Genomic DNA, 15,247 nt, shown 5'->3' with positions numbered 1-15,247 from the left:
GAGGTGGATAAAGCGAAATTAGATGTTATCGATAAACTTCCACCTCCAATCAATGTGAAAGGCATCCGCAGTTTTCTGGGTCATGTAGGATTTTATCGACGATTCATTAAAGACTTCTCCAAAATTGCTAAACCTCTCAGCAACCTGTTGAACAAGGAGACTGTGTTTGTATTTAATGACTAATGTCTAGAAGCCTTTAACACTCTCAAAGCTAAATTGGTTTCTGCTCCTGTGATCACATCACCAGACTGGGGACAAGAATTTGAATTAATGTGTGATGCATGTGATTACGCAGTAGGTGTTGTGCTCGGGCAGAGGAAAGGAAGAATATTTCATACCATCTACTATGCTAGCAAACTATTGAATGATGCACATATTAATTATGCACCACTGAGAAGGAATTGTTGGCAATTGAGTTTGCACTTGAGAAATTTCAGTCTTATCTGGTAGGATCAAAGATAGTGATCTACACTGATCATGCTGCAACCAAATATTTGTTGTGCAAAGCTGACTCTAAGCCTCGATTGATCAGATGGATAATGCTGCTTCAAGAATTTGATTTGGTCATCAAGGACAAGAAAGGATCTGAAAATGTGGTAGCCGATCACCTATCCAGATTGGTGAATGAGGATGTCACATCAAAGGAAGCTGAAATAAGAGATAAGTTCCCTGACGAATCTTTGTTTTTGATTGAAGGGAGACCCTGGTTTGCTGACATGGTTAATTTTAAGGCAGCCGAGGTCATTCCTAAAGACCTCAATTGGCAGCAGAGAAAGAGGTTCTTCTATGATGCTCGACATTATGTTTGGGATGACCCCCACTTGTTCAAAATAGGTGTAGATAACCTCCTTTAGAGATATGTGACGAGTGAGGAGACCAAGGGCATATTGTTGCACTGTCACAATTCATTGTGTGGTGGGCATTATGGCGGAAGCAAAACAGCAGCCAAGGCCTTACAATCAGGATTTTTTTGGCCAACAATTTTCAAAGACGCCCATCATCATGTCTTAAAGTGTGACCAATGTCAGAGAATGGGGTGGGGGATTTCTCGAAGAAATGAGATGCCTCTGCAAAACATTATGGAAGTTGAATTTTTTGATTGCTGGCCCTTTTCCTTCATCGGCAGGGAATGAGTATATTCTAGTGGTTGTTGATTATGTATCTAAATGGGTGGAAGCTATGGCCACTGCAAGGAATGATGCTAAAATTGTGGTGAAATTTTCCAAGAAGAACATTTTTCTCGATTTGGGGTACGTCGAATCTTGATCAGTGATGGTGGTTCACACTTTTGTAATACTCAGTTTCAAAAGGTATTGGGACAATACCATGTGAATCATAGAGTGGCATCCCCCTACCATCCACAAACAAATGGGCAAGTCGAAGTCTCTAACCGAGAATTAAAGAAAATACTAGAAAAAATAGTGGCATCAACTAGAAAAGACTGGTCATCCAAATTGGACGACGCATTGTGGGCCTATAGAATTGCATGCAAAACTCCAATTGGGATGTCTCTGTTTCAATTGGTGTATAGCAAATCATGTCATTTTCCAGTTGAGATGGAACACAAGGCATATTGGGCTCTAAAATTTTTGAACTTTGATGAGAAGTCATCCAGAGAGTAGAGAAAGATCCAATTGTTGGAACTAGAAGAAATGCGATTAACAGCTTATGAATCTTCGCGACTTTCCAAAGAAAAGGTGAAGACGTATCACGATAAGAAGTTGTTGAAGAGAGAATTCAAACTGGGACAAGAAGTACTACTGTTTAATTCAAGATTGAAATTGTTTCCTGGTAAGCTGAAATCCAAATGGTCTGGACCCTTTGTTATCAAGAAAGTTCGATCTTATGGTGCAATAGAGTTGTATGACCCACAATCTCAGAATCCGAAAAGAACATGGGTTGTAAATGGCCAAAGGTTAAAATTGTATCATGGGAAGGAATTTATCAGGACACAGGACACTATTCATTTGATCGCCCAGTGAGGTAAAAGCGTCAAGCTAATGATGTTAAAGAAGCACTCCCTGGGAGGCAACCTAGTTTCAATTTGTGTTATTTTTGGTTTTTCATGCATTTGATCATTGGAAACTTGCTGTATAATCTAAACTTTGGTGCATATCAACCTCCCTTTGAATGGTAAAATAAAGGATTTCAATTTCTTGGGAAAGGACTAAGTTTAAAACTAAGAAAATCTTTTTGAAAATTAGTCCTTTCGCTAAGCGCCTGTTTCTCGCTAAGCGCATAATCGTTCATGCGCTAAGCCATGAGTTTCAAGTGCTTAGCACACAACCCTGGCATCTGAGGCTGATTATTTCTGCTAAGCTGGCCAAGGTCAAGCTAAGCCAAAATCAATTTGAGTTGAATTCAACAAAGCTTCAGCCTGATCGCTAAGCGACAACTTATCCGCGGCTAAGCGGGATCTATTGTCGCCAAGCGTAATTCCTTATGGCCTTAATTGAGGTCCATGACCCTAAGCGCCAGTCTTGGCAGCTAAGCGAGATTCTTTGCAGCAATATGAGTGCTAAGCAAGTACCTCTCAGCTAAGCGCGTGCTCATCTATACTTATGATACATGATTTCAGCTAAGCAGGCCTAGAGCTTGGCTTAGCGAGAGTTGCAGATTTTCTAATCTGTAGATCTCGCTAAGCGGTAGAATTCGTGCGCTAAGCTAAGTATCTAAAAAAAAAAGAGAGAGCTCCGCTAAGCGGCTGGCCTTGAGAAACCAAACGACTCTCCCGCTGAGCGAATGCTTTGCTAAGCGGGAGCGTCAAAAATCACTTGGTTAAGTGTAGCTTCAGTACTATGACAAGTGTGAGTGTAAGGGACAGGTGGAGAATTTTTTCTGCATAAACACTATTATCTATTTCTCCTTCCCTCGTCTAATCCAGCATTTGCATTTGGTCTACTGCATCAACTATTCAAGTAAGTTCCATATGATCCTTTTGCTCAACCTTAGGTTAGACGACCTTTAATATTTGCTTTAGAAATTATAGGATTGTAGTATGTTTAGAAGTAGTTAAAGTTTAGGTTTATGTATAGGTTGTCTGTTGTAAAATGTGTTGGGAACTTTGCATGTGTGATTTTCCTGTAAGAGGCCCCTATTTTAGAGGAAAATGCACTGTTTTTTCCTGCTGTCTTTCTGGAAAATGCAACGAACTCGCTGAGCGCACCTGCTGCACTGAGTGAGATTATCAATGCTCATTGAATGTCTCGAAAGAACTCGCTAAGCGCACATGTCGCGCTGAGCGAGTGTACCAATAGTAGTTGTATTCTTCAAAAGAATTCACTGAGCGTGTTCATTGCGCTAAGCAATCTAACATGTAGAGGATGAATATTCATCCTCTTGATATGTACTTGTGGCTAAGTGAGGGTGATTCGCTAAGCCCAGGTAACGTAGAAAATTTTTATATTGTTCTGATAGCTGCACGCTAAACCAATATCCCTGCGCTAAGCAAAATTCTTTGCGGCAGTTACTGAGCTGAGCGACCCAGTTCGCTGAGCTCCCTTAACTTAGTAAAATTTGTGAAAATTTTACTATGTAATACCGCTAAGCGCGGCTCAGGGAGAGCTAAGCGCATATCATTGCGGTTGGTCTTAGGCTTAGCGAGCTCTATAGGTCACTAAGCGAGTATAAGCTTTCTTGAAAACTCGTTAAGCGACTTTTGCTTTGCCAAGCAATATATATTTTTTTGTGAGGGCCGCTAAGCGACTGCTATTTCGCTAAGTGGCCTTTATCTTTCTGTTGACTTGATTTTTGTAAATGTTCACATTCTTTTCTTATAGATTGCCTCAAGAAAGAGAGCAAGAGTTGAAGACATCCCTTCATCATTCAACCCATCTCCTCTGACAGCAACCATGGAACCAGATGCCCAACAAGCACCACCCATAATTCCTATGTTGCAGAGCTTATTCAGGGGGCAGCTGATGATTGTATACAACCAGCAGTAGTTAGCTCACAACAGCCCTCGAGGTTGTTCCTCCTAGTCCTATACCAACAAGGACAAAGCCTACACCAGCTGAGTCGCAACCTCCAGTAGTAGACCTACCTGCTTCTCCGGAGGTTGAGATACTATCTCCTCCGCCAGCTCCACCGGCACCACCTTTGATACTCATTCCTGATGACTCAGATGCTAAAGCTGCTGCTCCTCCTGACTCACCAGCCTACTACCTAGAGGATGGTTCGGACTTTTCTGACTGGATGGACAATTGAGAAAGTTGTGGTTCATCTTGACAAGAATGTGGATATTTCTGAAAAGTTTATGCTTCTTTTTGCGCTTTTTGATTTATTAGTATATTTATGGTGTTAGTACATTATTTACTTTTTATTAGTTTTGTGCATGAGTAGTGTAGTTGCTCATCCTGAAGCATCCGGAATAGTTTAACTTATTTTTGATGACATGACCGTGAAACACTTTTATCTTTCTGTGAAAAATGGATGTATGTTTTCATTTTGAATTAAGTGCATAATTATGATGGAGTTTGTGTTTCCTTTTATGAGTTTGAGCAAGTGTGTATGTTAGACAAAGAAAGAACAAGAATGTGAACCTGCAATTAGAATTGTTAGTCAGTAGACAGATTGATTGTGAAATAAAAGCTTGAAGCAAAACCGGTGAGAGTGTGACCTTAAACTGTGAGTGAATGACTAGCTGTGAGTGATAATCTTTGCATGAATCTCTGAATTTTAGAATGAAATGTATAAATGAGGACATGATGAAGGCCATGATTGTACATACACAAGCTCTTTTGACCAAACAACTTACCTTAAATGATATTTGCATCCTTTGCTCCCTTTTTGACCTGAATGATATTGTAAAAAATTTGAACCCTGAACTTAAATAAATATCTCCTGATACCTTGCTTAGATTTTAGGAGAGCATATGTTTCAAGATAATTTACTCTAAATTTGGGGGAGGGAAGTCAATTCGAATGAAAAAGAAAAAGGTTAAGTATCAGCACACACAACAAATAAGTTGTATGTTAAAAAAAAGAGAAAGAAAAGAATAAATTGTGTTGTTACAATAAGGTCAAAAGCAACTTGAGAGGAAAAGATAGTGAGAAAGCTACTGGTATAATACAAGACCATTGGGATAAGTCAAGGATTTGTGCTCTCTTAGAATTTAAGCCTTTGAATCCTAGAAAAACCAATGAATTTTTGTAGCCAAGCCTCACTACAAACCTGAGAAAGTCCTTTTGATTCTATTTATACATTTCTGACTTTATGGCATGAGATGAAATTCAAAGATTGGACCTCCTGCTAGTTGTTATTAATGAATAGCTTACTTGAATTCAAAGCTACTGGTATAATACAAGGTAAAGGCATACTGGAATGAAAAGCAGATAGCACAGAGAACACACAAAACATCATTAAATAGATAGAAATATATTTACATCAGGTACCTACAGGGGAGATCCAATAGAGGGTTTAGCTTTCCATACTAGGAAGCCTTCTTAACAACAAAGAGAAGAACAAGATGAAGGATTGCAAAACTACTAGTGGTGAGGATGTCTCCTTCACCTCTAGGATCTCACAATCACTCACAAACTCATCTCAAGCTCTCAAACCAGCTCTTGTTTCAAGCTCTGGTCTCTGCAGATCTTCACACATCAAAATCTCTCAAAACTCTCTGGAACTTGGACCTTTCTCTCTCTAGAAACCCTAGACATGCAAAGCTCTGAATCCTAGTCCAAACTCCCTTCACAAAATTTGATTTCAGGCTTAAAAAGATGGCATTTTTCGTGCTCGTGCGCTTAGCGCACTTATGAACCGCTTAGCGCACGTTAGTGATTTTCGGCTTAGTGCGCCTTTCTCGCTTAGCGGATGAACTAAAGTGGTGCATTTAGTGAGATGAAGTGATGCGCTTAGCGAACCTGTACAACTCATCTTCTTCTGGATTCTTCCTCGTGCTTAGCCTAGAAGTGTTGCACTTAGCGGACACTCGCTAAGCCAGCTGATTGGCTTAGCGAGAAGGTGAAAAGAACACTTTCCAAAGCTTTCCTAATTAACCTGAAATTGAGAGAAAATGATTATTAAACACATAAAATGAAAATACTAAGTATTTATTACCTATACTTAACAGAAAATACTTGTAACACTACAAAATAACCATACATTGGGAGAGTTTGATACAATTCACACAAATTTTATACACAAAAGTTAGTCGTTTTCACCGACTAACAGCGAGCAGGCTCGCTAAGCCCAATTCCACAAATTTTCAAAACAAATAAGGATTTGCGCTTAGCGCGACTATTCTACTTAACAACACTGGCTTAGCGAGCAAGCTCGCGAAGCCCAATTCCAACAAATAGAAAAATAGAGAGATAATTGCACTTAGCGTGACAGGGCACGCTTAGCTCACAACAAAACACAAAAATTTCTAAGTGTCTGAGAACACATTTGATGCAAGCTCCATTGGAGCTTGTAGGCCTAGGATCTTCTTCATCAATGGATTCCTTTGCTTCTTGGAAGATAAATGGCAGCGGAATGGAGAAGGAAGAGAGAGAGGAGACGCCACTTCAAGGAGAAGATGAGTCTAGAAGAAGCTCACCACCATAGGAGGCCATGGATAAGAGCTTAGAGGAAGAAGGAGATGAATGAAGGGAGAGAGAGAGAAGAGCACGAAATTTTGTGCTCAAAAGGAGCTCTGAAATCTGAAGTTAATATTCAAATGATCAAAGTTCCAAAAAAATGCACACACATGACCTCTATTTATAGGCTAAGTGTCACACAAAATTGGAGGGAAATTCAAATTTCACTTGAATTTGAAATTGAATTTGTGGAGCCAAACTTTGGAGCCAAAATTTCACTAATTATGATTAGTGAATTTTAGTTATGGTTCAGCCCACTAATCCAAGATCAATTCCAAGATTCTCCACTAAGTGTGCTTAGGTGTCATGAGGCATGAAAAGCATGAAGGACATGCACAAAGTGTGACTATATGATGTGGCAATGGGGTGTAGTAAGCAAATGCTCACCTCCCCCTCTAAAATTTAATTGGATTGGGCTTCTACCAATTCAATTAAATTTATTTCCAACCACACACATCAAATATCCACTTAGTGCATGTGAAATTACAAAACTACCCCTAATACAAAAACTAGTCTAGGTGCCCTAAAATACAAGGGCTGAAAAATCCTATATTTCTAGGGTACCCTACCTACATTATGGAGCCCTAAATACAAGGCCCAAAATTAATGAAACCTTAATCTAATATGTACCAAGATAAGTGGGCTCATACTTAGCCCATGGGCCCGAAATCTACCCTAAGGCTCATGAGAACCCTAGGGCCTTCTCTTGCATTTTTGGCCCAATCTTCTTGGAGTCTTCTATCCAATGCCCTTGGGGGGTTGGATTGCATCAACATTACTCGCTTAGCGCACAGACGCCCTTAGCGAGTTCATAAGCAATTGAACTTTCAATCAGAGAAGATGAACGCACTTAGTGGGATAGGGCCGCGCTTAGCGAGTTCATCTGGAAATCCAGATGTTTAACAGAAACAATGAACTTGCTTAGTGTAGCAAGGCGCTTAGCGCACTCATCACAATTTCCAGAAAAAGCAGGGGCTTCTCACCCCTCCACTTAGGCCCTTATTAGGCCGTCTAACCCTAATCAAAACAAGCACATTGTATCCACAATAAAACCCTAATTCTAGTCTAACGAACAACTAACCTAACAGAACTAAGTATTAACAGAAATTCAACCTAACACTACTAAGTTAACTAGCCTAAAGTTTGAAATTTGGAAATAAAATGAACAAAGTTAAGAAGTTTACTTGTGCTGTTGAATTTGAGTGCAAAGAGGGAGCAAAAATGTAGGCAATGCAGGGAGATTGAAGCACTGTGCAAAGGGTAAATGTAATGAATGGGAGAAAATGCTCAGAGGATGTAAAATGGTAACTGCCTAAGGCAGCTGCCTTATTTACTGGCAGTTTCGAATAACTTGCTTAGCGCATGGACTCGCTAAGCGAGTCAACATGACGTTTGAGTTTTAAAGCTCATGCACTTAGCAGATCTGCTCACTAAGCCCAATACAAAATTATGAAATTCCAGAGAAGATTTTGGGCTTAGCGCGAAGGTACGCGCTGGGCAAGTTCTGCAGCTCTGATTGGTCCTACAACTCTCGCTTAGCGGGCCAAGGCCACACTTAGCGAATAAAATGCTCCTTGAATGAAGTAATGGCCTGTGCTTAGAGCATCTGTCTCGCTTAGTGCTATTCCAAACAGAGAAGGAATTGGGCTTAGCGAGAGCACTCGCTTAGCCCAATTCTTGAAATTAATCAGATAGAGAAGAATAGCACTTCGCACGCCAACGCGCTTAACGAGACCAGACTTGTGCGCTTAGCGAGATGACTCGCTTAGCACAATTCCAAAAATTAAATGGATAGAGTTTATTGGGCTTAGCGCACAGGTCACGCCCTTTGCGGGACCATGCAGCCAATGATCAGGGGTCAATACGCTTAGCGTGAACAATAGCTCACTTAGCTCGTGAAGAAGATGGCGCTTAGCACGAGGAGTGCACTTAGCGAGTGGACAACAATTTTTTTTTTCAAGTTATTTTTCTGTCCGCAACTTCACAAAAGCTTTTTAACCCCTTTTCCAATACTAAACATGTTGAATTCAAACAATCACAAGCAATCAAACTTAACTAAATGCAAGAAAAATAGAATTAAAAAGGGCTGGGTTGCCTCCCAGTAAGCGCTCTTTTAACGTCATTAGCTTGACGCATAGCTCTTTCATGGGTTCTGCAAGTGAATAATGGTGTTTACCTATTAATGCTTCCACCATGGTACAAATTCAATATTTGACCATTGACTACCCATGATTTGTCTGGAGTTGATGAATGAGGATCAACCAATTCTACAGCTCCATATGACCTGACCTCTTTGATAGTGAAGGTCCTGACCATTTAGATTTGAGTTTTCCCGTAAATAACTTCAATATGGAGTTAAACATCAATACTTGTTGTCCTGGTCTGAATTCCTTCTTGAGCATCTTCTTATCATGGTAGGCCTTTATTTTATCTTTGTACAATCTGAAAGACTCATAAGCATTCCATCTCATTTCCTCCAACACCAACAACTGTGTTTTCCTTTGTTCCCCTGATGCAGTCTCATCAAAATTCAAAAACTTCAAAGCCCAATATGCTTTATGCTCCAATTCTACTGGTAAATGACAAGATTTGCCGTAAACCATTTGAAATGGAGATAAGCCAATAGGAGTTTTAAAGTTCTATAGGCCCATAATGTGTCATCCAATTTACTTGCCCAGTCTTTCCTGCTTGATGCTACAGTTTCCCCCAAAATTTTCTTCAATTCCCTGTTGGAGACTTCTTCTTAACCATTAGTTTGCGGATGATATGATTCGTGACCTTGGACAAGAGTCTTTTCAGCAAGCCTATGCCCCTGTGTATCCAGGATTGCAGAATAACTCAAAGAAGCCTTTGTATCCGGGGTGCAAGAATTCCTTAACGCTGTTGTCGGCAATGTTAAGTCTGGTTAATGTCAAGGCCAGATATGGGTGGAGTGACAAAAGCTTTACGTCACTGCTTGAAGTAGTGCACGATCTGCTTCCAGAGGAAAACACGTTGCCTAAAAGCTACTATCAGGCCAAGAAGATATTGTGTCTGATGGGTATGGAGTATCAGAAGATTCATGCTTGCCCTAATGATTGCATACTATACAAATATGAATTTGAAGAAATGTCTAAATGCCTTAGGTGTGGGGTGTCACGGTACAAGGTGAAGGATGATGAGGAGTGCAGTTCTGATGAAAACTCAAAGAAGGGCCCTCTAGTGAATGTGTTGTGGTATCTTCCCATCATTCCAAGGTTTAAGCGTCTTTTTGCTAATGAAGATGATGCAAAAGACCTTACCTGGCATGCAAATGGGAGAAACTCTGATGGAATGGTCCGTTATCCAGCTGATTGCTCCCAGTGGAAGAAGATTGATGGTTTGTATCCGGATTTTGGCAAAGAGGCAAGAAATCTTAGGGTTGGACTAGCCAGTGATGGAATGAATCCATATGGCAGTTTAAGAACTCAACACAGTTCATGGCCAGTTCTACTAGTAATTTACAATTTGCCTACTTGGTTGTGCATGAAGCAAAAATACATGATGTTGTCTATGATGATATCGGGCCCAAGACAACCAAGAAATGACATTGATGTTTATCTAAGTCCATTGATTGAAGACCTGAGAAAGTTATGGGACGAGGGGGTTTTAGTGTTTGATGGATTTCACAAGGAGACTTTTGAAATGCGTGCAATGCTTTTCTGTACCATTAATGACTTTCCAACGTATGGGAATCTGAGCGGTTATAGTGTCAAGGGTCATCATGCATGCCCCATATGTGAAGAAGACACAAGCTTCATACAACTGAAACATGGTAGAAAAATAGTGTACACCAGGCATCGCCGTTTTCTAAAACCTCATCACCCTTATAGACGATTGAAAAAAGCTTTTAATGGAAGTCAAGAGCATGAAACTACGCCAATACCATTGACTGGTGAGCAGGTTTTCCAACGGGTTAAACACCTAAATACTGTATTTGGAAAGACCCAAAAGAAGGATAAAAGTAAGACTTGCATATGGAAGAAGAGGTCCATTTTCTTTGATCTTCCGTATTGGTCTAATCTAGATGTTAGACATTGTCTCGATGTTATGCATGTGGAGAAAAATGTATGTGACAATGGCATTGGGATGCTCCTTAACATTCAAGGGAAGATGAAAGATGGTCTGAATACCCATCAAGATCTAGCTGACATGGGTATATGATCGTAGTTGCATCCAAGGTTTGATGGGAAAAAATATACTTGCCTCCAGCTTGTTATACTTTGTCTAGAAAGGAGAAGATAAGTTTTTGTCAGTGTCTTCATCAGGTCAAGGTCCCACAAGGATACTCTTCAAATATTAAAAGCCTTGTGCAGTTGAAGGAGCTTAAGCTAGTAGGGTTAAAGTCTCACGATTGTCACGTGTTGATGCAACAATTGTTAGTCGTGGCCATACGAGACTTTTGCCTAACAAAGTAAGGTTAGCCATACTCGCCTGTGCTTTTTCTTCAATGCCATATGTAGCAAAGTCCTTGATCCTGTCAAGTTTGATGACCTGCAAAATGAGGCAGCAATTATATTGTGCCAGTTGGAGATGTATTTTCCTCCTGCCTTCTTTGACATCATGGTTCACTTAATTGTTCACCTTGTCAGAGAAATCAAATGTTGTGGTCCTATTTATCTGCGCTGGATGTACCCGGTTGAGCGATACATGAAGATCTTAAAAGGGTATACTAAGTATCTACATCTTCCAAAAGCATCTATTGTTGAAAGGTACATTGCAGAAGAAGCCATTGAATTTTGTTCAGACTACATTGAAAAGGCTAAACCTGTTGGCCTTCTTGAGTCTCGGCATGACAACAAAGTGGCTAGTAAGGGTTCAAGAGGACTGCATGTCATCACTCCAAGTGTAGAAGATTTGTTACAAGCTCACTTGTATATGTTGAACAACAATAATGAAGTTTTGCCATACATACTTCAGCATGAAGTTTTAGTCAATCAAAATAATCAAAAAATGTCAAAGAACTGGGTGTTAAAAAAGCATAACAAAACTTTCTGTGATTGGTTTAAAGATACAATCTTTGTTGATGAAAGTGCCTCAGAAACATTAAGAAAGCTAGCAGATGGGCCTAAAAGAAATGTGATAACCTGGCAAGGATACGACATAAACAAGTATTCCTTTTACACAAAAGCACAAGACAACAAAAGTACAATGCAAAACAGCAAGGTCACCCTAAGGGTTGAATCATAACACTTCACAAGTGTGCATGATGAAAATTCCTATGCAGCTTCCATCCCTTACTTTGGGTTCATTGATGAAATTTGGGAGCTTAACTATGTCAAATTTACTGTTTGTGTTTTCAAATGTAAATGGGTTGACAGCAACACTGGTGTGTGGATGGATGATGTAGGATTTACGTTGGTAGACCTAAAGAAACTAGGTTACCACAATGACCCTTTCATCATGGCAGAACAAGCTAAACAAGTTTTTTATGTGCAAGACCCTTGTGATGAAAGGTGGTGTGTGGTTCTACACGGAAAAACAATTGATGTTAATGTAGAAGATGATGATTCATACATGGACACTTATGTTAGTCCTTTGTCCACACAAATCACTCCTAACGTCGTCGGAGAAGAAGAAGCTGACGACGTTCATGCTAATCGTAATGATCATGATGAAGGAGAATTAATTAACATCATCTAATATAATTTCTAATTATGTATTTGATTTCGGTAAATTGATTTACATAACTCATACTATGGTTTTTGATAATGTTAACTAAATCAAGTTTTTCTCTTTACAGGACCATGGCTACTCCACCTGCCTCACCTCCTCCTCCTTATCCTTCTCCTCCTCTTGCAGTAGCATCAGTGTCTCCGTCCAACCAGAAGCGGACACACAAAGCGACACAGCTACGATCCATGGCCACTAGACCACCTGGGGCAGAGAGACCAGTGGTCAACGTCGATCTTGCAACCGGCATGGCCGACGGTCCCCACAAGAAGAAATTAAGAACATATTTGGAGGTTTTCGCTCGTGATAAGGTCGACATCACATACGAGACCTGGAAGGAAGTCCCTACTGCTCAGAAGGATTTGATTTGGGAGTATATTCAGGTATTTTAATTTGCTTATCTGATTTTCTTTATTAGCCAAAATTTATAATTGACTAACAATAAAACCTAATTTTTTATTTTTCAGGCGGAATTTGAAATCCCTGAAGCTTCTGATAGTAGGACAAAGAAGAAAATTCTTCAAACTGTTGGTGAGAGGTGGCGGCAGTTTAAATCGGACTTGACTAGGAAATGGGCCCTTGCAGCCGACCAGGACGGTGTGGACGACACTGTTGTGGAAGAAAAGATTTCCAAGTTTATTTTGATGATGCCAAAGACTCAAGTCAAGAATCAAGAGTCAAACAAGTTTTAAGAATCAAAGAGTCGCTCAATCAAGAATCAAGATTCAAGTGAAGATTCAAGAGAAGACTCAAGATATGCAAGAACTTCAAGAAAAGCATCAAGATAAGTATAAAAATATTTTTTCAAAAGAAAAGATTGAATAGCACAAGTTGTCCAAAAGAATTTTTCAAAGAAAAATATTTTACCAGAGCTTTTACTCTCTGGTAATCGATTACCAGAAGGCAGTAATTGATTACCAGAAGCCCAGACAGTTTTATAACTATTTTACAGAGTCGTAATTGATTACCATGGGCATGTAATCAATTACCAATGTTTTTAAACATTGGATTTCAAATTTCAAAAGTCACAACTTGTGATAAAACATTTTCAAACTTGTGTAATCGATTACACAACATTTGTAATTGATTACCAGTGTTTCTAAATGTTGGTTTTCAAATTTAAACATGAAGAGTCACATCTATTGATGTGTAATCGATTACACTATAATGGTAATCGATTACCAGTGACTGATTTTGAAAAATAAATTGCCAAAAGTCACAATTTTTAAAGTGACTAGTTTTTGAAGATTTTTTCAAGAGTCACAACTTTTAAAGTGACTAGTTTTCAAAAGAGTCACAACTTTTAAAGTGACTTGTTTTCAAGAGAGTCACAAATTTTAAAGTGACTAGTTTTGAAGAAATTTCCAAGAGTCATAAATTTTAACTTGGTTTTTCAAGAGCCATCAAATGGCTATAAATATGTGACCATGACACGAATTTTAAAGAGAGGAATTCATTCAATTATCCTCAACATCTTTCTAAGAGTTTTTGTTCAATACTTGCTTTGTCAAGAAAAGTTCATTGGGCAAAAACTTGTGCTTATTCTATTTTCTTCTCCTTCATTCCTTCTCTCTCTTGCCAAAAGAATTCAAAGAACTAACCGTCTGAGAATTCTTTTGATTCCCCAAACAAAGAATTCAAAGAACTAACCATCTAAGAATTCTTTGCCCAAATACTAAATTTAAAGAACTAACCATCTGAGAATTCTGTGTAAGAAGCGGGTAGCTTCTTGGTTATAATAGTGAATACAAGGGAGGGTACATCCTTTGTGGTTCGCTTCAAGTAGAGGGTACATCTACTTGGTTGTTCAAAGAGAACAAGGGAGGGTACATCTTTTGTGGCTCTTTTCTTGTAAAGGATTTTTACAAGGATAGGAAATCTCAAGAGGTTGCTTGAGGACTGGATGTAGGCACGAGTCGTTGCCGAACTAGTATAAAACTTGTGTTTGCTTTCTTCTTCCCTACGCTCTTTACTTTTCTGCTGTGCATTTTTTATTTCTGCTTTACTTTTGCTAAGTTATTGTTTTTGTTCTTTACTTTCTCATAACTTAGTAGTAAAGCCCAATGGAATCTAGTAACATTAAGAAGGATAATTTTTAATTAGTCAAGACACGTTCATAATTAATTCAACCCCCGCCCCCCTTCTTAATTATTCCGAGGCCACTTGTTCCAACAACTATCTGTGAAAAATACGACATTAACAACTTTCTTGGGAGGTATGTACTTTGTCATTTTAGTTGTTTTCCACAAAATATTCAGTTGTTATAATTCATTGTAGTAATTTGTACCATTAATGTTTGATTTTTTTAGGATGTGCGAAAAAAGGCACAGGCCATCCAGAAGCAAAACACTGCCCCCCACGTGTTGTCTCGTGGGGGTTATGAATATTTAGAACAAAAGCTAATGGCTGAGAAGACCAAAAAGAAACTGGAGGAAGCTGCCCAGTTTGGAACCACTGACGGCGTCATTGACCCTCCATCTCCCATTAGATGCCACATGAAGTGGAAGATGGCTAGCACCAAGAAAACTGGGCAGATGACATCTGAGGCAGCAAAGGAAATCCTTGAGAAGATCGTAAGTCATTTTCAATTAAGAATTCTAACTATGTTTGTTTATTCTGTGATTGCCTAAGACAAATATATTTGTTTTGTACAAGATTCTTTGGAGGAGCAGGCATCACAGGGATCGTTCGTCCCTCATGGACGTCAGGATGTCTTGACTGTTGCCATTGGGCGAGCAGAGCACCCCAGCTGTGTCCGTGCTGCAGGAGCCGGTGTCACCATCAAACAATATTTTGGATCAGCTCCATGAACGTCCCACAGCTTTTCCTCCCTGCCTCCTGAAGACCTACAACCATTGACCCAACAAATTAGGGACCAGCTAGAGTAATCGATCATAGAAAAAGTGACTCGGCCGCAGTTGGCATCTTTCAGCTAGATGCAATCCTAGTTTCTATCCTAGATGCAATCTCAGGGA

General features: G+C 39.5%; 1 protein-coding gene across 1 annotated transcript; it reads right to left on the bottom strand.

The window, feature by feature from the left end:
• Window positions 1-8,848: 8,848 nt before the first annotated feature.
• On the bottom strand, window positions 8,849-9,184 carry LOC106796149 (uncharacterized). The gene has a single exon (XM_014767717.2). The coding sequence runs from the start codon at window positions 9,182-9,184 to the stop codon at window positions 8,849-8,851; it is 336 nt and encodes a 111-aa protein (XP_014623203.1).
• Between the last annotated feature and the right edge of the window lie 6,063 nt (window positions 9,185-15,247).

The sequence above is a fragment of the Glycine max genome, chromosome 15 (genome assembly GCF_000004515.6).
Source record: "Glycine max cultivar Williams 82 chromosome 15, Glycine_max_v4.0, whole genome shotgun sequence".
Taxonomy (NCBI): Eukaryota; Viridiplantae; Streptophyta; class Magnoliopsida; order Fabales; family Fabaceae; genus Glycine; species Glycine max.
The sequence above is the reverse complement of the archived record's forward strand: the minus strand, read 5'-3'. Positions and strand labels throughout refer to the sequence as shown.

Excerpts from the sequence above, each read along its gene's own strand:
- LOC106796149 (XM_014767717.2), bottom strand. The coding sequence starts at position 9,184 with ATGGTTTACGGCAAATCTTGTCATTTACCAGTAGAATTGGAGCATAAA.